Source organism: Bos taurus, chromosome 9 (genome assembly GCF_002263795.3).
Source record: "Bos taurus isolate L1 Dominette 01449 registration number 42190680 breed Hereford chromosome 9, ARS-UCD2.0, whole genome shotgun sequence".
NCBI classification, from domain to species: Eukaryota; Metazoa; Chordata; class Mammalia; order Artiodactyla; family Bovidae; genus Bos; species Bos taurus.
Window position 1 is genome coordinate 50,296,786 of NC_037336.1, and position 22,661 is coordinate 50,319,446.

Sequence of the window (22,661 nt, forward strand, 5' to 3'; positions counted from 1 at the left end):
CATTTTCCTCAGCACTTTATCCATCTTTCCCATGAGAATAGAGGTTGACAAGACCTTTCTTAAGGTTTAAGGTGTGAAATAAAAAATATAATGATGTAATTCGAATAGAATTTATATTTTGAGTGATATTCACATAGAGTCCTTCAGAAATTCAAAGAGGAATACAGTGTTCAATTGAGCTCAGTAGGAATCACGCATGAGTGGATGAGCTGGCTTCCAAGTTGGTCCTTAAAGGATAAACTTTGGACAGGTAGAAGACATCATTTCAGGTGGTGAGAAGGAAGTGCTAATGTAAGCTTTAACTGTTTATGAAACCAGGGTAGCACTTGGAATGGGGAAACAGGTTCTTGAAGGAGTTTGAGAGTGTGTAGAACCTTTAAAGTCAGGGAGGGACATAGTTCTGAATTCAGGGTTTCCAGAAGGTCTAGGTCAAAATGTTATTATCTCTGTGTTCCAAGTTTCAGTAGCTCTTGGGCAAGTTTGATTCAAAATAAGATCCCATGGTATTCTAGAAGTAAGTTTTTTGGGATAGTAATATTATTATAAAATGCTTTACAGATCAAATATGGAAGTTGCTATTGAGGTTTGTAAGAATGCTGGATATGATTATATAGTTATTTTAAATGATAATCATGAAGATTGTGGAAATATAAAAACGTCTGTATATGGGAACTCAAAAAGACTATTAAACCGTATTCACTGTGTTCAAGTGAAAGGATAAGAGTGACTTAAAAGGAGCCTTTTTATATGTTAAGTAAAAATAACTACTGAGAGGAAAGCCTGTACCTGTACGTTAAACATGTTTTTAAGTTACATGATGCCTGGTCTCATTTCACATCTGATGCATCTAGTTTAGCCTCTCTGCTCAGTGAATCTCAACTTTTGTTCCCAGTAGCTCTTTAGACTCTATCAATATTTCTCATATTAGATATTAAAACTAAAAAAATTAGAATGTTTTTTAATTTTACTGGAAAATAGTAGTAATTCCATGACATGTTAACACAAGTATCATATTTTTAGGACAGAGAACTGTTTCCAGAACAACACAAACCTAATCAGTGGCATTGTTTTACATTTTTACAACTCTCTTGAATGTCTGGCTTAATAGAAACAGCTGGATTCTCATAGCTACTTATGCATCCAGTCTGTTCTGATATCACATGGCATGTAGCTGCTGGAAAACTGCTTCGTATAATTGAGAATGAATGAAAGTTAAAAAACCAAATAACATCTTGGGCTTGTTACGAAAATACTGTTGAGCTTAAGGACGCTCAAGAGATGGAGGTCATCTTCAGATCCACTTTGAGAACTGCTGAACTAGCACATTTCTATCCTTGTAGTTTCTGTCTTCCATCTTTCTTGCCTGAAGGCTCGGCTTATATCCTACTTCAGTGACACTTTCCCAGTCCTTTGTTTTATCTCTCTGTGTAACCTACATTATAATCTTAACACTCGGATTTGTGGTGTTCAGCTTTTGTGTGTATCTGTGTCTGATTTATACAACTGTACGTGTCTTGAGGAATGTACCCTGGCTTATGTTCTTTCTGATTCTCATAGAACTAGGCAGTAAATACTGTTGAACTGAATTGCATTTTCACCAAAACACCCCTGAATATTACCAAATTATTTGTTCATTCAGTCTTCTAATATAGCTGAGTTTCTACCTTGCGCCAGAAACTGCTAGATGTTGGAGATACAGTAGTGCATGAGACAGATCTGTTTCTCAGTTCCTGCCATTATTGATCTTTTAGTCAGTGAGGGATATTGACAAGTCATAATTATAATTGCTGCTTAAATAGTGCTGTGATGGAGCAAGTACAGTGGACTATGAGAACAGTTTGGAGTGGTATCTAACCTAGAGGATCCAGGAAATTTTTATTTAGAGTAAGAGATTTCTAAGCTGGGAGCTGAAGGACAGCTAAATATTAGCTAAGCAGGGAGCTGAAGGACAGCTAAATATTAGCTAAGCAGAAAGGGAAGGGGAGATAGCTTAGTGATGAAGGATCTGTTTAGGGATTGTATAGCTGCAAGATTGAGTTTTGTGATGATGGCCATGGTGAGAGGTGAGAATCTGGAGGTAAGTGGAAGTACCAATTGAAGGGCCTTGTAAGTTTAGAGTTTATCTTGCAGGCAGTATTGAGCCACTTATAGGTTCTAAGCAGAGAAGTGGATGATCAGTTACGTAGTTTAGAAAGACCACTTACTGTGTAATGGAGTTAGATAGGAATGCCCTTGTATGTATACCTGCCCACTCATATGGCAGTGTCATTTTATTATATGACTCAATCCAGACTTCTAAGGACAGTGGTTAGCCAGGAGGTAGAGGAATGTGGAGAACAAACAGGTGAAGTCATTGTTATTTGATTCCAAGGTAGAGGAATAGTGGGATAGCAAGTTTTTCCTTTTTATTCTTTAAAGATTAATCTTTTCAGCTGTAGAAATGGGCAAATTACATTAATACTACATGACTGGTTTAGGTAATTGCATTAAGCAGTTGAGGGAACCCTAGTGCTGGTTCCCAGAAGAATGCTTACAGCTGTGTAGATCTCACATCTGATGCTAGGATTTGCTTTAAAAAAAAAAAAAAAAACTCTCCACAATCTCCACCTCAAACACATATCAGAAAACTAAAAACAACAAATAAAATCTCCTTATAATGAAAAGGTCATATATAACACAAGATTGGAAAAAGAGCAAGAAAACTTTCTTGTGAGACCCACCCAGAAAACCAGAAATATGTGGGCCAGTTTTCTCAGAGGGCTTATTGCTCATTTTGGTAGTCTTGTAAATGTCACAGAAGTATTCTACAAACACAGGAATTCCCGTCGAAATTGTGTCATTGCATATATGTGAACTAGGCAGATGATAGAGAACCCCACATTCTTTTCTAAACCAGTAAATTTGAGTAATATTGATGGGATGCCATTTTCAAAGAACTTAAAGAGAGCATGAAATATTATATTCTGTTCAATTCATCAAGCTTATGCTCCTGATGTTAAAAGACATGTTGGTTCTTTGGTTTTATTAAGTTTGTTGTACCTGTTTTTGAAATAAGAAAGTATATACATTTGGAATCTGAAATAATATATCTGAGTATAAATAATATTGTACCCTTTTACAATAACAATATATAATGTAATACTTTTTAAAATAAATAATACAGTTCTGCTATAAAGTGACAGTCGTATGCCTAAAATTTGCGTTTTCAAAAAATAAGTACTAAAAATAGTTATTCCCATATATGAACGGGGTTAGGGACAAAAAAAATGTTGAACATTTAAAAAAACAACTTATTACCTGTAGGGATTTAAATCTGGAGTTCCTCTTCCGAATTACAGAACACAGAAAACCACTTGAATGAATTTACTCAGTTCTCCCCAAAATGGTGCTAACTTGTACCCTTCTGGGTATAGAGGAAGATGTTAAATTGCATACAGTGGGTACGTAGAGTATTAGGGCTTAATATTTTTTGATGAACCCTTTGAGAAGGGCTGCTATAACTTTAATAAAGGTATAAATTCATACACCAAAGACAACCAGCAATTGATTATATACAACTTTTGCTTGAAAGCAGTAGTCTTTTCTATCACCACTAGCATTTCATCAGTGTCTCAAGTTGTTACACTTAGAAACCTTATCATCCATTGTTAGACAGATAGAAGATCATAATGGATGTGTGGATTCTGAACCCAGATTGCCCAGGTTTGAATCTGCTCTGTACAATTAGCTGTGTGCCTTCGTTTGATCATGATCTTTACAATGAGGAAAGTTAACAGAGGAGATGATGCTTTCAGATTCTTTCTTTAAATAAGCAAACTGCAAAATAAGTTTGCTTTCCTCATGCCTATGGGACACTCAGGATGCACTAGTGTTCCAGCTCTGGTTTAACCAAGACAGTTCACAAATATTTATGCCTTTGCGAAAAGAGCGACGTTTGATATTATTTGGCAACAAATCCACTGTTGGTTGTTTTCAGTTTTCTCCTGCTAAGTCACTTCAGTCGTGTCCGACTCTGTGTGACCCCATAGACGGCAGCCCACCAGGCTCCCCCGTCCCTGGAATTCTCCAGGCAAGAACACTGGAGTGGGTTGCCGTTTCCTTCTCCAATGCATGAAAGTGAAAAGTGAAAGTGAAGTCGCTCAGTCATGTCCTACTCTTAGCGACCCCATGAACTGCAGCCTGCCAGGCTCCCCAGTCCATGGGATTTTCCAGGCAAGAGTACTGGAGTAGGTTGCCATTGCCTTCTCCCATGATGAACAAAACTGCATCTTTGGTCCTGTGATGAGCAAAACTGCATCTCTGTATTTGCTTCTCTGTTTCTGTAGGTTAAATTTTTTGGAATTTCTGGCCAATTTATAAGCACATCTTGAATTTTGATTACTGTTGTTAAGCTGCCCTCTAGAAAGACTATGCAAAGGATATAGTTGGCAAGAATACTCTTTTTTCTGTGTCTAACTTTCTTTATAGTTTTTAGCGATTTTTTTGGTTTTGTTTTTGGGGGTTTGGAGGGAGCAGTAATGAAATTTTTAGTCATTGTTACTAAGTCCACCAGTCTTTTCTGTAACGGTTTTTTAGCCTTTGAGATCATGCTTTGAAAGTCTTTTTATTCTAAGGTTATAAACATATTCACTCACAATTTTCTGGTACATTAAGGATTTTTTAAAGTTTATAATTTAATATCTGCTGCTGCTACGTCGCTTCAGTCGTGTCCGACTCTGTGTGACCCCAGAGACGGCAGCCCACCAGGCTCCCCTGTCCCTGGGATTCTCCAGGCAAGAACACTGGAGTGGGTTGCCATTTCCTTCTCCAATGCATGAGAGTGAAAAGTGAAAGTGAAGTCGCTCAGTCGTGTCCGACTCTTCGCGACCCCATGGACTGCAGCCTACCAGGCTCCTCCGACCATGGGTTTTCCAGGCAAGAGTACTGGAGTGGGGTGCAGTTGCCTTCTTCTGATTTAATATCTAGAGTTGGTTTAAACGGTAGGGAATCTTTGTGTTGGACTCATTTTTATTGTAGCAAAATTTGAGGTGCTTAAGATTACTTTTTAGACAATCTTAGCCAAATTTTGAAAACATTTTCTTTTCTCTTTATTTTGGCTCTGCTGGTGCTTCAGCCAGAAAGTGAAGACTTTGTCTGGTTTATTTTTTTGTTGTTGTTGTAGCAGCTTTGTCCTTTTAATTATACCATCCTTCAAAACATCTTGAAGTTCAGCCCTTAGTTGCATTCATTCTGTGTTCATAAAGGAAGAGTTCTTAAAGTGAATATGATCTAAAATTGCTGCCAGATTGAGAAAGCTTTGTTGTCTCTAAAAGCAAAATGATCAGTAATTATTCTACGTTGGAAGTAACAAATTGCATTTTATTAAAATGCATACCTGTCTGTAGGTCAGATAACTGTGAGACTGATTCAAACACCCTTGTTTTCAACTAGAAACTTAAACTCGCAGCTGACAGTTTCAGTAAGCAAATGTACATGAATACTTAGTTTCTAAAAGTTTTACTATGATGTAATCATGAATTTCAGGCTAAATTTCTCTATGCTATTCACTGTGTGTCAATTCCTTATACTCCAGTCATAAATCATAGGCAATTATAAATAATTATAGATAGTGGTACATACAGTATCTGGTACACAGTGGACATTTAATAAAGCAATTTTATTTGAACTGTTACCTTTTACATTTATAGTTTACATATATTTATATAAACTATTTCATATATAACTGTTTCATTGTAACCATGCTGCTTAGTAAAATGAAAAACGTGCACTTTAAATAAGATACATATAAATAGTTCTTAGAAAATGTCAGTCCATTTTCTAGTCCTATTATTGGATCTATTTAATATTCAAGCCTAATAACATAATTAATTTTGAACGTGTTCTCACAGAGTTACATGTATAAGTCAACAAAACAGACTCTTGCCACTTATGTGAAGTAGCTATTTAACCATGAAATAAACTATTTTTATTGCCATTGCCCCGTGGATATGTTCTTCCTGGCAGTGCTGTCCATATTTGGTGGCTCTGCATGGAGAGCCAGGTGGTGCTGAAAAGCATCGCACAGTGAAGCGTGGATATATCTAGGTTTGACATTTGTCATCCCTTACTGCTGAAGGGAAGGGTAAAATCTGGTTTTCCATATGCTTATGCTTTTTTTTGCCTGCAGTTTTGACCAGATGGTCTTATGAACATTGTTTACTTTAAGATGCTATCCCAGATGTTTTGAAAACTGATGGGTAAATGTGATATACAGATACATAAATCATTTGCACTGTATGGTTTAACAAATACTATTTGGCCTTATAAGATTAAAATATAAGTTACTTCTGGAAGTATTTTCCCAAGTGAATAATAAATATAATTTATAGATATATAGTATATATTTATATGGAGTTAATAGTTTATTTCCCCCAGCCACTCTGTTTTCATAATAAGCTAAAACATGGCAACATTTATTAAGAACGTTAACTAAAGGGAATACTTGTGAGAAGTCATATTTGTTAGGGGTTGAGAACAGTCAAATCTGTACGAATCTTGCCTGCTATTTTTTTGTAATTCTTCTCATTGAGCATAAATCACTGAAGAGAAATTACCTGGCAAAATGACAATGGATTTATAATCAAAAGATTATCATTTTTATTCTGGGCAAATCACTTAACCAGTTGGAGAATGAGTTTTGTAAAATCACAGCAACAACCTTGCCCCAAAAGACGAGACACTGCTTGGATTTAATTATTCTTTTGTCCTAAATCTCTTAAAAATCACTGTGAAGCCATCCAGTGGCAATAGCTACAATGAGAGCCTGAAATCTGCCAATTCTGGACTTCAGTTGGAATATCAGATGTAATTAAGAGGTGGACTGCTCCCGTTTGCAAGCCAGGATCAGCATGGGGCTTCCTCTTGTTTGTGCAGTGCTTCTTCAGCACTGGCTGGCTTTTTTCATTTGCTTTTGCATTTCCTTGCAAGTTTGAATACTGTCTGGCCTTTTCCCGCTTTTCCTTTTCTCTACGCCTGGCCTCTGTACTTCAGTGACCCTCTCCATTGATTGTACCGAGCTTTGTCTCCAGGCTCTAGTATGGGGTATAATTCTTATCATTTATTTTTAATATCTGGAGGACAGGAGGAGAGGTCTATTTTTCTAGTTCTTTTCTGTGTTAATTCAGAATTCTAGGGTTGGGATTTAAAAACAACTCCTCGTTATCTGGATAACAAATATCCAGTAACAACCAATAGTGTTTAACGTAGGAATAAAGGGGGGAAAACAGGTAATAGAGTTAATGATAAAATGTTGTGTCACAGGGTAAAAGTTGAGTTGAAGGAAAAATCTTTTCTTTGTAATAGATTTGGTTAGTGAAAGAAACATCTGAGAATCCACAGATCTATTTTTCTCCCTAAGATGTTTCCACATGAGGAAAAAAAGCAGGATCACAAAAACCATGAAGTCAATGTAAAAGGCAAAACTCACATTAGCAATTTAGGAAATCCAGTTAGAAATGAGATAAACTTGAGGGGAAAATCCCCAGAAAATACCGGAAATGATTAAAGAGAAGAAAGTGAGAGCAGACAAACAATGGACATGACAAACAGCTCATGAAGATGTGGATGTTGGCATGAATAGCAATTTCGGGGGGCTCTCTGGGCTGTTTTTCACACACTTACAAAGTGCTTAGCATGCCCGATACTTTGCAAAGCAAGTTTAGCTCATTTAATCCTTATAAAAACTATATAAGAAAATATGTTAATCATCCCACTTGATTGATAGTGGAACCCTATGGCTAGAAGCCTTTCCTTTGGCAAAAGTCACAGGTCGTTCCTTTGACCAACAAGGTGTGCATGATATCAGTCTGCCAGTACCTGAGACTGAGGTTTCTCTTGATGGTGTTTGTTTTCCACTCCTGTCCATGAGAAAAGGGCCACCTCAGCGCCTTTATATCTCCCATAATGCTTTTGTACAGAAGGCTGGGGAGGAGATGTCTTAATTTATTTCCTCTTAAGAAGTCATTGGAAGCATATAAAGCTAAAATTTGACAGTATTTGCTGTTTAATGTTGTTGGTTTTAATTTATATTGAGCTTTTAAAATATGTATGTTCTCTTCAACATCACACCCCTGTGGAGGATAGAGCAGTCATAAGAGACATTCTCTTATCTCCATGAATCTGGTTGGAGAAGCAGACAGCCACTTAAAAGTTAATTAGCAATGCAGGACAGCATGTCAGTATTGCATGCGTGCATGCTAAGTCACTTCAGCTGTATCCAACTCTTTGAAACTCCCAATGGACCACAGCCTGCCAGGCTCCTCTGTCCATGGGATTCTCCAGGCAAGATACTGGAAGGTGTTGGTTGCCATTTCCCTCTCCATTGTCAGTATTAAGTAAATAAAAATATAATTGTAAATACTGTAAAATCTGAGAGTTGAAAGGAATATAAAAGAACATCCCTTTAAAATCAGAAGATTTGAGAACTTCGCAGTTTCATGTCAAACTTCAAATTATAATGATTTAGAAATCTGTTAAATAGATAATAATCAATAATACCAGTTCATAAATGTTAGAAATTTTTCTTCATTTTCATAGTTATTAAACATGATGAATTGATATAATTTGCAAATCAGTGTTAATTATGCAAGTCAGTAAGCCCAAAACATGCACTTTACCATACTCTTAAGTATTAGATATTTTACTTTTTATATTATGCTGTGGGATTCCCCACCCCCTAGCCCCAGGTTCTGCATCCTTGGATTCAGCCAACCACAGATCAGAAATATTCCCCCCAAAATTCCAGATACTTCCTAAAAGGAAAACCTGAATTTGCTGTTCACTGGCAACTATTTATTTACATAGCATTTTTATTGTATTAGGTATTATAAGTGATCTAGAGATGATTTAAAGTATATGGGTGGATGTGTGTATGTTACATACAAATACTGTGCCATTTTATATAAGAGACTTGAGCATCCATGGATTTTATTTTGACAGTTTCTAATTTATAGAAAGTAAGAACTATACCATCCCCAAATTACTACTGTATGGTGTTTTTAAAATTCCATCACATTTCTTCTGTTTATTAATTGGCATTCTTTTGTCAGGAAACGTTTTTTCTTTTATCCTCATTTAAAAAGTCTATTATCAATTCAGACCCATTCTCATTTTGTTCATTGAGTAATACTCTTATCAGTACTCTTCTTTATTTTGATATACAAATTGTTCCAAATTGGACCACTGGAAACCTGTTCAAAATGATGCCTGTGTATTTTGACATACTCATCTTTTTTTCTTCTTTGGAGCACTTATTTTCTGGAATAACAAAAATGGTAGAGGCTCATTTTGCCTCTTTTGCTGCCCCAGGTTTAGAATCAGCCTTTTCTTCAAAGAGTCTTCATTTGTTTTAATGGACAATGGTATTTAGAAACCAAGATCTTTTCTACTTGCTTGTTTAAAATTCATTTTAAACTACTTTATTTTTAAATTCACCTGGAATTCTACAGGGAGGTTTGAAGAATGGATGTGTATGTATTAGGATGAATTAAAATGAATTACTTTAGCTGTAAGATACAAAACAAGAACTACTTATTTCCATTTGTATTCTTGCCTCTCAGAAACACTGATTCAGAGGAAAAATCTTATTTAATTTTAAATAATATATTTAAATTGTATCAAATGATATGTATTTAAAATCTCATATCCATTGTGTTTTCTCTAACTTAGGTGCATTTTCTAGAATCATAAAACTTTGTGAAGAAAAATGTGAAACAGGTGAAAAAAATAAGGGAAGAAAAGGTGGCAGTGTAACATCTGTAAAGGGAATTACAAATTTAGGAAATACTTGCTTCTTTAATGCGGTCATGCAGGTAAGAGCCATGAGAAAGCTTTGTAAAATGTAAAAGTTTGTTTTAATTAATTTGTGTTTTTTGGCACACCTTGGACGTCAAATAGCAAGCACACCTTGGACTGCTAAATGTTCATCTAGAAGTTTATCTGTTTTCTTTTTGATTGTTTTTGGCTGTTTTTAGCCATTGGGCTTCCCTTGTGGCTCAGCTGGTAAAGAATCCGCCTGCCATGTGTGAGACCTGGGTTCGATCCCTGGGTTGCGAAGATCCCCTGGTGAAGGGAAAGGCTACTCACTCCAGTATTCTCCCTGGAGAATTCCATGGACTGTATAGGCCATGGGGTTGCAAAAAGTCAGATATGACTGAGCGACTTTCATTTTCACTTTAGCCATTGTCATATAGTACATATGCCTTCTTTTTCCACATTGATTCTGAAAGACCTCTGTATTTTACCATGGCTCTGTCAGTAATAGTGATATTTATTAAATGTAAAATGTATTTAGTTAAATTTTCTTAAAACCTAAAGACATTTTTGCTATATCAGATGATATTTGAAACTTGGAGAGAGTATTTATTCTGTGAAATTGGAGGCATATTATAACTGAATCAGAAGATAATACTTTTATTTTCTTTCAGAACTTGGCACAGTCTTACATTCTTACTGAATTGATGAATGAAATCAAAGAACATGGTACAAAACTCAAGATTGTTCCTTCCTCTGACTCTCAACTGGTAAGAATTATAATTATCTGGATCATAGCTCTTTTTAGATAAGCTGGTGATGTTGCCAAAATCTATTTTTCTTACTTCTCAGAGCTATCCATTGAGATGGTAGTCAGAGAATTTGAAAAAATAATTCAAAAGCATTTTGTGAAAATAAATAATAAGACTTAAAACTTCTAAGATCAGAGCTTTAAGATATGTTATGCTTCAAACATCTCATAAGTCAAACAACAGAAAAAATACTGACGCAGCTTTTGAGTAGACATACTAGAAAAGACTAAAGCATTTTGATTTTTGTTGAATGAAACATCTAGGATTCTTGTTCTATATTATAAAATCTGTATTATAAAATTGATAGTTAATGGTAACATTTACTTAAATACAGCATTTTTATCCTTTAAAGGTAGATTTAATTTTAATAGTGATCATCTGAAGGTTTTCTGGAGCCTAGTTTGATATTGAGTTTTTAAACTAGTGAGAAAGGGGAAAAGGCAGCCTCTGACATTTGGAAGCTATCCTGATACCCACTGTTAGGCCATGTTGTTCACGTAACCTCACAGAATACCAGCCTCAAGCAAGGTTACTCCAAGACTGTTAAATGAGACAAAACAAGTCCGCTTAATACTTTTGTCTAAACCAAGATTACTCTTCCAGTGAGAAAATCCCAGTCACCTTCTCTTGGCCAAAAGGAGTCACTGTGACTTTTTTTTTCACTTGTTACAGCTTTATCTTCATTCTAGTTTCCTTTTATTGAGATATTTCATCGTAGAAATACCCCCACTTTATTACAGCATCCAACTGAGAACAGACCTTTTCTAAAATTATTTTCCTTAATTTCTTCCCTAAACCACCCACCTGAAACCCAAATCCTCCATTGGTTCTTTTGAATACCTCTGATTGAGACACTCCATGGTTCCCTGTTGTGTGTGTTCCCCCTCAAACCAACAAGTAATGAACCCATCTTGTTCTGCTCCAAGTGTGTTCCTGGTGGTCTTGGAGGGTATTACACTAATAATTAAGAGTCCAGTTAGAAATTGATTTGGAGAAGGTGATGGCACCCCACTCCAGTACTCTTGCCGGGAAAATCCCATGGACAGAGGAGCCTGGTAGGCTGCAGTCCATGGGGTCGCGAAGAGTCGGACACGACTGAGTGACTTCCTTTTCACTTTTCACTTTCATGCATTGGAGAAGGAAATGGCAACCCACTCCAGTGTTCTTGCCTGGAGAATCCCAGGGATAGGGGAGCCTGGTGGGCTGCCGTCTATGGGGTCACACAGAGTCGGACACAACTGAAGTGACTTAGCAGCAGCAGCAGAAATTGATTTGTCTATGTGTGTTTTAGAGGAACAAAGAGTGAAGGTATAGCTCATAATCTGGCTGTTGAAATTCTTAAAAAAGAGGAATTCTAAAACTTCTTAGCCCAATGTAGTAACCTTAGATTTTTCTTCGAAGGAAGCAATTTTGAAAGACACTATGGTTGTATTTTTTGTTAAAAAGTCAATCTGTAAACTCACTGCCCTTTCATTCTCTTGAGATTTTTATGGTGAAGCCCAGTTGCCACCTTGGGAGCTAGTGAAGACTGCTTTACAAAATAATGATAGGGTTTGAAAAGATTTCTGACTAACTGTGATCTGATGTTAGATTTAAGTATTTCACACTTGAAGCTGTGAAATTAGTATATGGCAATCAGATATTATAGCTGATCACTGTAGGTTTGTCATTCTAAGAGGGAAATTTTCAATCTTAGGTCTTAGTTTTTTAGGACATAATAGTTGACCTGAGTTGTGGGACTATCAGTATAGATCACTGCTCTTTCACCACCTGTTTTCTTTGGGCCTTTGTAATCTGTATGCCTTTTCTTTCTTTTCCGTACCTTATTGTGGTTCAAACCACCAGTAATATGTTGAACAGAAGTGATAAATGTTTTAGTCCCCGAATTAGGGAGAAAACACTCAGTACTTCATTATTAATATGAGTAGGTATAAAATAAGTACAAGGTAATGTATTTTGTGACATAATTCCCATTCCTTATTTTATTAGTAAAATATTTGGAAAAAAGAAGAATATGGGGTTTTGCTAATAAATGTTTATGATTATTTGTGAATATGTACAAATAACAAGTCAATGAATAATTTTAGGAGAGTACATGAAGGGACAGTTAAAAGCAATGAAATATTGGTTTTTCACTCTTGAGCTAATAGTTATATAAAATAAAGGGCAGAAGATATGAGAATACCTATATTTTTCAAGGTAAGGCATTTAATTTCATTTTTTATATAGTTTTCTTGTATATGAGGGAATAAAGCTTTTTAATACACTTGAGATGGTTTAGTCATCATTTAAACAATATAACTCTCTCTTAGATTTTTTAATGACATTTTATTTTAAAATTGTTTATTTCTGACAAAGAATTGATCCTGTTTTTAAAGGACCCGTTAGTGGTGGAACTTTCAAGCCCAGGACCATTGACCTCAGCCTTGTTCCTGTTTCTTCACAGCATGAAGGAGACTGAAAGAGGACCACTTTCTCCCAAAGTTCTTTTTAATCAGCTTTGTCAGAAGTGGGTACATCTACTGTCTTAATATGAATGATCATGAGTTACGAAGCACTAATATGCTTGTCTGGCCTTCCCTGGTGGCTCTGACAGTTAAGAGTCTGCCTATGATGCAGGAGACCTGGTTCGATTCCTGGGTAGGGAAGATCTCCTAGAGCTTAATATGAGTAGTTTGACACTTACTGTGACTTTGCTGTTATGTCTTGGACTACCAAGAGAAAGGGACTTTCCAGGTGTCAGTAGTGGTAAAGAACCCACCTGCCAATGCAGAAGACATAAGAGACGCAGGTTTGATCCCCAGGTTGGGAAGATCCCCTGGAGAAGGGAATGGCAACCCACACCAGTATTCTTGCCTGGAGAATCCCATGGACAAGAAGAGCCTGGTGGGCTATAGTCCATAGGGTCAGCGAAGAGTTGGACACGACTGAAAGCTACTTAGCACACATGCAGAGAAGGAACTAACGTTTGTTTAGTTGCAGCTGTGTGCTGTATGTAAATTGTGTCTCATAATGCTCTGAAGACGTGATTGTTTTCCCCCATTTTATGTATAAGAAAACTGAGACTGCCAGAAGTTGAGTAGCTTCCCGTGTTTCATGAGAACAAGGCAGGGTTTAAATAGATGTCTGTCCTGACTCAGAAGCCCATTATGTAATACCATAAAGTAAGAAAATTATAGAATTGTAAAATCTAAAAGTGCCGTTATAGATCATCTAGCTTAGTTTTCTTATTTTTTAAGATGAGTTTTGAGGCATGCAGAGTTTAAGTAAATTTCCCAAGATATTGCCAATATGGTTAAAAACAAAACCCTTATGTGCCTAGAAATAAACACGTTCATAAAGGACCTGGCTTAACTTTAAAGCATTCATTTATTCTTTCATAGAAATTTGGAAAAAAAAATGTGTGTGTGTGTGTGTATATATATATATATTCCTAGTTTTGTGATATTCTGTGGTGTATCATGTACCTTAAGGGTGTCCCCAAATTCTCAAAAGTTCAGTGTACTGTACTGTGAAGCTTGACACATTTACAGTACTTGATGTGTAGTCATTGCTTAATAAATGTTAGCTATATTGTTTTCAGTGTCCTGAAGATCTCATCCTCATGTGAACAGTAACCATATTTTGTGCTTCTATTTATAGAAAAAAGAGTAAATTGAACCTTGGAATATATGAATATTGAATATATGTTATTTCGAGGTGATTTTAAATAATAGTAATATATTATTGATATAATTACTTTATTTCTTTATTTTTCTTTCCTGTTTTGTTTTTAAATCATAGGGCCCCTGCATTTAAAAGTTTTCAACAACAGGACAGTCAGGAACTTCTTCATTATTTGCTGGATGCAGTGAGGACAGAAGAAACAAAGGTCAGATTTCTCAATGTTTATCACATATACTCTTTAAGAAGAAGGTACAAAATTGAAGGAATTTTACCAAAATTTTAACGTACAGTTGAAAGTAATTTGACTTTTCTTTAAACTATTCTGTTTATCCTCCTCCTCTTTTTTGCCCTGCCTACCACAAGATTATTTTTTTTATCACTTTACAGCTCTATTATCCTTTATTAGTTTATATACTTTGACTATAAATAACAAATTAATTAAAACTAGCTTAAATAAAGAAAAAGGAATCTAATATTCCAGATAAATGGGGATACAGGACAGGAAGTTTTTCAGAAATCCAGAAAGTATTCTCCTTTTCCTCCTGGTCTCTCTGGCTCTGTAGATTTTCTTTATGCATGTCTCTGCAGACTGAGTAGCTTCTTTGCTTCCCTGTCTAAATGGTAGCTCCTAACTGCCATGGCTTGCATGTTGGAGTTCCACGGCTTGCATGTTGCAGTTCCACATGTATAAAGATGAACTGGCTGCTTGTGAATCCTAATTTTAAATTCCCAAAAGAGAGAAACCTCATTGTCCCATGTTGGATTACAATTCACTCAGGGATTAGAGGACTGGGGTCCCAGCCTCCTGAGTCAGGGTCTATTGAGTAAAGAAGATCTAGATAGATTTCCCAAACAGTATTTACTATAACCCTGTCCCTTAATTTAGTGGCTGTTCATTGACTCTAATATTAAATTAGTTATTTACACCTTTTTTGGTGGGGTCCTATGCAAACAGGATACAGTTTTTCGGAAAAAATGCCAGACATTAAAGATGTCCAGTATAAAGCACATATCCCCCACTTCCTCCTTTCTCACTTGGAGCAGACCCTGCTAATCATTTCATCGCCGTTCCACTGAGTCAGGATTCAGTCTCAGAATCGTTCTTGACATAGCACTCTGGACAGCCCCTGCCAATCCTAATTGTCGTAACAGGTGAAAACCCTGTTTCCTGTTCAAGGTGAATATATTTCTTAATCTATATGTTAATATTCAGTAGAACAACCAGGTGCAAGTGAAGTGCTGATGTGCTTGTGGTAGGTGTTTCTTTTGTTACTATGAAGGGTGGTATCTTTTCTTTTTTAATTCGGTTTTTTTGAACTGTACATGGCATTGTAGTGTTTCTTTATTCTGTATGGCCAGTTTTCAGTGAAGAGACAGTAATGGTTCTAATAATTTCTCATAAATTATCTTAAAGAATGAGTCAGTTACCAAACAGTGTTTATTACAGTTCTATCCTTAATTGGCTGTTTATAGGGTATCATATTAAATGAGTTGAATTTCCACTTCATTTTAATGGGGCTTCCCTGGTGGTTCAGATGGTAAAGCATCTGTCTGCGATGCTGGAGACCTGGGGTTCGATCCCTGGGTCGGGAAAATCCCCTGGAGAAGGCAATGGCAACCCGCTCCAGTACTCTTGCCTGGAAAATCCCATGAACAGAGGAGCCTGGTAGGCTACAGTCCAGGGGTCGCAAAGAGTCAGACACGACTGAGCGACTTTACTTTTTACTCACCTACTGTTTAAAATCAGGTCTGTTGTCTCTGAACAGATTGTGATCTCCTCAAGGAATGGTATTCTATGTGCCTTGCACTTAGTAGGTGCTCATTTAATGTTTGTTCAATATGTTGTCTGTGTTTACTCTAAATGGACAATTTCATTTACGTATTGAATTGGGAAGAAAACAGTTTCTTAAATGAATAAACTAACTAGTTTTGGGGGGCATTTGCACTTATTTTGAATATGTTATAATTTGAATAAACTGTTAAATTGAAGGGTAGTTCGCATTATATTTTATCTGTAATTTGTTTTGAAGAAATCAGTTAAGAGTAAGTTTTGGGAACATTAGCACAGTCCCCCTGAGCTAATAATTCATTACATTTTCTTAGATCTAGAAACTGATACCAAGAATGGAGATACGAACTTAAGTGTTTCAGACTACCAAACTAATGATCTAATTCTATACAATACTGCTGATTAAACTTTAATTTTAGGGACTTCCCCTGCAGTTCCATTGCAAGGGATACGAGTTTGATCCCTAGTTGGGAGGCTAAGATCCCACATGCTGCACAGTGTGGCCAAAAAAAAAGTTTAATATTAAGGCTTGATCATCAGTGACTAGTATGAATATACATTTTAAAGCTTGCTATTTAAAATGTAACCATAATTATTTCACTATTTGAAAAAGTATTGAATCTGATTTACTAATTGATATTCTTATTGAAGGGATTGATACAATAAGAATTGATATTCTTATTGAAGGGATTGATACAAGGTAGCAAAGTAGAAAGAGATGCTCTGTGTTAGGAATAGTAAATGCATTTTGACCTTCTGAGCCTACAGATGACACAGTAGTTACTTTAGGATTAATTGAAGCCATCAGTTGCTAGAAAGATTTTTTTTCTTTTCCCCTGAGATTTACAGGAATATGTTTACTACATGGTGGTCATGTATCATTGTAAATGGAATTAAAAGTCACCTTTTTACAATATTTTTCTCTGTTGATATTACAAGTAAAACAATAAAATCTATCGTAATTTTTTTTCCGATTTTGCTTTCATTGATGGCATTCTTTGTTGTAATTATTCTTTTGTCGTAATGATGCATTGGGATTCACAGTATCTTGAAAACTCAGGCAGTACAGCAGGAAACATTAGTTTTTGAAAGCTCTTATCTTTCTTCCTCTACGTGAGGCTTTTAGATGGAGTGGCAGAATTAAAATGTCAAGTCTTGGATCTCTTCTGTCTCGTAAGCAAGGACAGTCATGCTGGTTGGGTACAGTGAGTACCCGGGCAGGAGCTGCATTGTCTGGCCTGGGAACTCCACAGCTGTTAGTCTGGCTGCTGTTGTGGTTTGTCAGCGCCATGTGTTCTTTGATTGAAGGAAGGCTACAGCGGTATGTCTGCCACCAGACCCTTCTAGTGATGGTTAAAAAATGGCTGACCTCCTTTCATCTTGTTTCACTAAGGTCTTTTTCTTATGACTATGAAGTTGAGGAATATGACTCCTTCTTGCTAAGTAGAGAGATAAAAGGGATCATTTGTGGAAAATTTGTAAATTTTTTATATGTGAAATAAAGTCAAATTCACAATAAGGGCTTCTTTTATAGGCAGTCTTTTCAGCTTAGAAATATATGCTTCTTGACTTTTTTTCCTTTTAGTTTGAGCTATCACTAAATTAATGGTATTATTACATTTTTATTATCAAAGATTTATCACTTTAATCCATTATTAGGTAACATGATTTTAAAGGTAGAATAGCTCTGCTAACTTAAATTATGTGTTTTGCATTCTTATTTTTAAAAAGAGTTTAACAAGGAGGTTTGAACTGGTTGAACCTTGATACTGTGAATTGATTAATGTGCTGCAGTTGTTAGTAGCTCTCTGACCAGTCTTTTTTTAAAATCTAAATGGCTCAAAGCACAACTCTTAACAATGAAGGTTGTAGATGGACCTAAACCCATTTATTTTATTCAACTTGATGAACTACCTTTTAACTAAGTTTAACAGTTTAGAGCAGAGAATGTAAATTTGTGGCTAGGATACAATGAAAAAAGCAAATATCTAATAGTTTAATAAAAGTTAAGAATTTAAACAGCTTCATTGTTTTTACTCTTTTAAAAAAGAGTGATATTGCAGCTTACATATCAGAGTATGGTAAAGGCTCATTAAAAGTCATGTCTGAAATGGTAAAATGTTCAAATTGTAGAATAAATTTGTAGACTTGTAAGTTGAATTAGAGGTCTTTAGTTGCTGGATAGACTTTTTACAGTTTTATCTATAGATGATATTTATAGGTGAACATGGGTATTTATTGGCATCTTTCATTTAAGTCCATTGACTATTTCTCTTGCATGGAATTTGCACCGTTCTAATTTGCTTCTTTTTTCAGTGTTCAGTGTTCTCTTTTCAAGGTAAAAAAGTCAAGTTTTTACCTCAGTATCAAAATTATATCAATTTTCAAGTTTATTGAGTCTGAATTAGAGATTATTTCAATATTTAATAGCTTCTGGGACACATATTTCAATTTCTTTCACATGTAAGTATATTTTAGGAGTGAGTAACATGGTATGAATTGTTGTATGTTTACTTTTATATCCTACTTTGTATATATTTAAATTTTTGAATCTTGCATTAACTTTCAAAATAAAGAGAATAGCGAGCAGTTCTAGGAAATATAATGTGCTGATCATAGGCTAGTTAATAAATAGAGCCTACTTTCATAATTATTGGGGAGGAATATTAAAAACTAATTATAAAACATATCATCATATAAAAGAACATGTACAGATATAGTTTAAAGCATACTATAAATACTATTAGCACTCCTCCCTACCACCACCCCCAGAGTTAAAAAATAGATTATTAGTACCATAAAAGCTACCTGTTTCTTTTTTTCAAATACTTCTTCCTCAGCACAGGTAACCACTATTTTGACTTTTACAGAAATCATTCCATAGTTTTGAGAGCTACTTCTATATGCTTAAACAATATGTTGTTTAGTTTTATTGGGTAGCAAGCACAAACTTAACTGCCTTTATTGGATGGTTCCCAAAAGATGAGTTGAGAGAATCTCTGGAACGTAGTCTGGCTTTGGCTCCCCAATTTAGAAGACCTCTTTCTGGGAAAGTCAGTAGGCAAGGTCATGAATGTGTTCTGAGTCACACCTGTCAAAATCAAGGTCAATTGACAGAGATTAGAAGAGACCAGGTACTAGTTCTCATCCCAGAAGGTTGGAGACTGCTCCATGTTTTCTGCTTCTGAGTTCATCATGGCCCACTTCATGACTCCCGGGAATAGGCCCAAGCAGAACAATTCTGGGGTGGTAGTTTGTTTCCTCTCCTGATCAAGGTAGCAGAGCAGAGAGGGGAGATGTAACATTAGCAGCTCATTCCCTGTACATTCTGTTCTCAGAGAAAAACATGGTAGAATGGCAGAAGGGATCTTGGTGTCAACAATATATCCTTCTTGTAAGTCTCACTGCCCCAGTCTAGATTGGTTGCCTCCCACATTAGATGTGTAAGCATCATTGTGAAATTCTTCCTAACTGTCCTCCTGGGCATTCCCTTACATGATGCCCCTGCTGTTGCCTGTAAACCACTTTGTTGTCTTTGTTTGTGTTCTCATTTGGTGGTGTGTGTGTATACATATGTATGTTTTTCCTTTTGATTAAGGTAACATATTATAGCAACTTTCCATAGCAGAAGATAAAAAGTTTCCTTTTTTTAAAAAAACAAACTTGTTCCTTTATAACCAATTCTAACCATTTCCTTATTGATTGTTCCTTATATGTGGTTTCCAGTGTTTTTGCCTTTATGAACAATGCTCTGATGAATAATGTATGTGTGTTATTTCACATGTCTGTAAGAATATCTATATAAATACAGAAGTGAGCTTTCTGGGTCAAATGATGCACGCATTTGGAATTTTGATAACTGTTACCAAATTGTCCTCCATAGGCATACAGTTTTCACTCTGTCAGCAACATAACATATATGGAGAGGGTTTTTCCATAACCTCACCAAAAGACTGTTATACCAAACTTTAAAATTTTTGTCAATCTGATAGGTAGCAAATGGTATCTCAGAGTAATTTTAGTGTATGTTTTTCTCTTTTTGAATAAAGCCCAGTATCTTTTCATTTGTTCTTATTTTTTTGCCCATTTTTCTACTGGGTTTTGATCTTTTGCTGATTTCTAAAAGCTTTTTGTGTACTAGAGAGGAAATATGTTACCAAGTTTATCATTTGTGATGTGATTTTGCCTATAATGTGACAATAGCTTTTTTTTTAAATGTAATGCTAAACATTTTTTTGTTTTTGAATTTAAAAATCTTAAATTTTTTTTTATTTTTATATGGCTTCTGGATATTGAGTCTTGGTTGAAAAGGCAAATTTTTTAATTTACTTCAAGGTTATAAAAGAATTTCCCCATGTTTTCTTCTGGTACTTTTATGATTGACTTTTATCTAAAGCTTGATCTATTGAAATTTACCCTGTTCCATGATATTTTCATTTTTCCCATTTGGCTATCCTATAGTTACCCAAACTATATAGTATGTTTTCCCCACTAAATTGGTAGCACTCTAATTATACTAACTTTTCATATTATTTGGGTTTTTTCTCAACTTGCCCTTGGTTGTGTTTGCTTATATGTTTAAGTACTAGATTTAACCTTTCAGTTATGAAGATTTTAATGCATTTAGTCAGTCATCTCTTACTACACTTTGCTCTCTGCCCCCAGGTTTTCATTGCTATTCTTATTTATTTTTTCCATACCTGGGTAGAACCTACCTCTCCCTTCAACCTCTCACATTAAAAAGAGAAAAAGAAAACTCTAAAATCTATATACTATTGCCATTCTCACTGGAATTATGTTAAATAAATAAATTGGGTGGAAGGTGAATTGAAATGTTCATAATGATAGGACTTATCCAAGAACGTGCTGTGTATTTCCATTTGATCAAATTTTCTTTTGTATCTTTCAGTAGTGTTCCTTTTTTAGATGTTACACATTTGTTTAGTTTATTCCTAGTTATTTTATATTTTCAGTTGCGATTATTGTTTATTTTCTTCTATATCTTCTAACAGTTCTGTTTGTGTGAAGGCGATTGACTTCATTATCTTTATATACTCCCTATTAAATTCTCATTATTATAGTAGCTTTTTATCTCATTTAGTTCCTCTGGCTTTTTGAAGTAAAAAGTCATGTCATCTGCAAATAATTTTCTCTCTTTTATACTTTTATATCTCTGAGATTTATTTTTTGTCAAATACATCAGTAAAACTTTACAGTGTTAAATAGTAGTAGTGAATGGGGGTATCGAGGGATTTGATCTTATTTTTTCTCAGTGTATATGATGGCTTATATTAATTAATGTTATTAGAGTTCCCTAATATCCCTGTACTACTAGAATAAAGGCCTCTTGGTCATACTATAATCTTTGTGGGGTTTTTTTTTACTGTGCAGCTAGCTCTATTCTGTCGCTGATATTTTATTTAGAATTTTTTTAGGTAATATTATATCTGTGTGTACACTCTTGTCAGCTTTTGGTACCAATATTATGCTTCATGAAGATAATTTGATAGCTTTCCTTTTTCTGTGCCCTGGGACATAGGTTTACTGTTTCTGTGAAATTATTAGGTACTGGAGGTTTGTGTAGGGATTATGTAATTCAGTGACTTTAATGATATTTTTTTCCTTCCTTGAAAGCTGGAAAATTTTCTAATTTTTTGAAAAATTATCTGGTTTTCTTTTTCCTGAAATTTCAAATATAATTACCTAAGAGTTGAGCAAAGTAGTCTCTCATGATTATTTGCAATATCTTTCATTTAGGTAGTGATTCTCCATCTTTGTTATATGTGATGTTATGCTTTTCATGCTTATCTTTTTTTTTCACGCTTGTCTTGATTTAGGTTAGTTGGTGGGTTTATTCCCTGCTGCCCAGAAAATCAGCTTTTGATTCATTTATTTATTCTCGTCAATTTCTACTTCTATCCTCTTAACTCTTTCCTTATACTTGTGTTCAGTTTAATGTCCTTTTCTAAATGTATAAGTTAGCTGCTTAATTTGTTTTTAATTCTTTTCAATCGATTTACATATATAAAGCTGTTCTGAAGAGTGAAAAGTATCTTGGATTCTGACATATAGAGTTTTCTTACTCTCTGAGAAGATTGCAATTCTGCTTAATTTCTCTTTGACATGATAATTTTTTGACAAAAGATTTATGTATCATTTTCATACCAAGAAATCTAAGTCAAACAGTGGTTTCACATATATGAAAACCTGTAATTAAGACTTTGCTTACTACCTTTCCCCTCACCCCACTGTTAAAATGTGAATTAGAGAAGATTAAATTTATCCACTAAAAGGGCTGCAATTAGTGTAAAAGATGATAATTTATTAGCTTAAATAAATCTTTATTTTTGGAATATATGTAGTTTTATTCTGAGAGTTTTTCGTGAGGTTAGATCTTTTCTAAGCCATATGTAAGAGGTGTAGAACCATAAAACTTATTTACTAAGAGCTGCTGAGGACTTGAACACATGATTTTCATTGACAACTAAATTCAAATAAAATAACAATTAAGTTCTGAAGTTGTCTTCTTGTTGTGGACAATATTCTGGACTTTAGTCATGTGTATGTGTATATATATATACACATATATGTTTATGGGAAATAGA

The 22,661-nt window shown here is 35.1% G+C and overlaps 1 protein-coding gene across 7 annotated transcripts in view; it reads left to right on the forward strand.

Moving 5' to 3' along the window:
* The window catches only part of USP45 (ubiquitin specific peptidase 45), a 73,006-nt gene that overhangs the window by 14,270 nt on the left and 36,075 nt on the right, over window positions 1-22,661 (forward strand). For all 7 annotated transcript variants that reach the window (XM_059889818.1, XM_024996805.2, XM_024996806.2 and 4 more), the window contains exons 6-9: window positions 9,706-9,848; window positions 10,464-10,559; window positions 12,980-13,110; window positions 14,385-14,472. In XM_059889818.1, coding sequence (XP_059745801.1) covers window positions 9,706-9,848; window positions 10,464-10,559; window positions 12,980-13,110; window positions 14,385-14,472 — 458 coding nt within the window. The remainder of the gene's footprint in view (window positions 1-9,705; window positions 9,849-10,463; window positions 10,560-12,979; window positions 13,111-14,384; window positions 14,473-22,661) is intronic.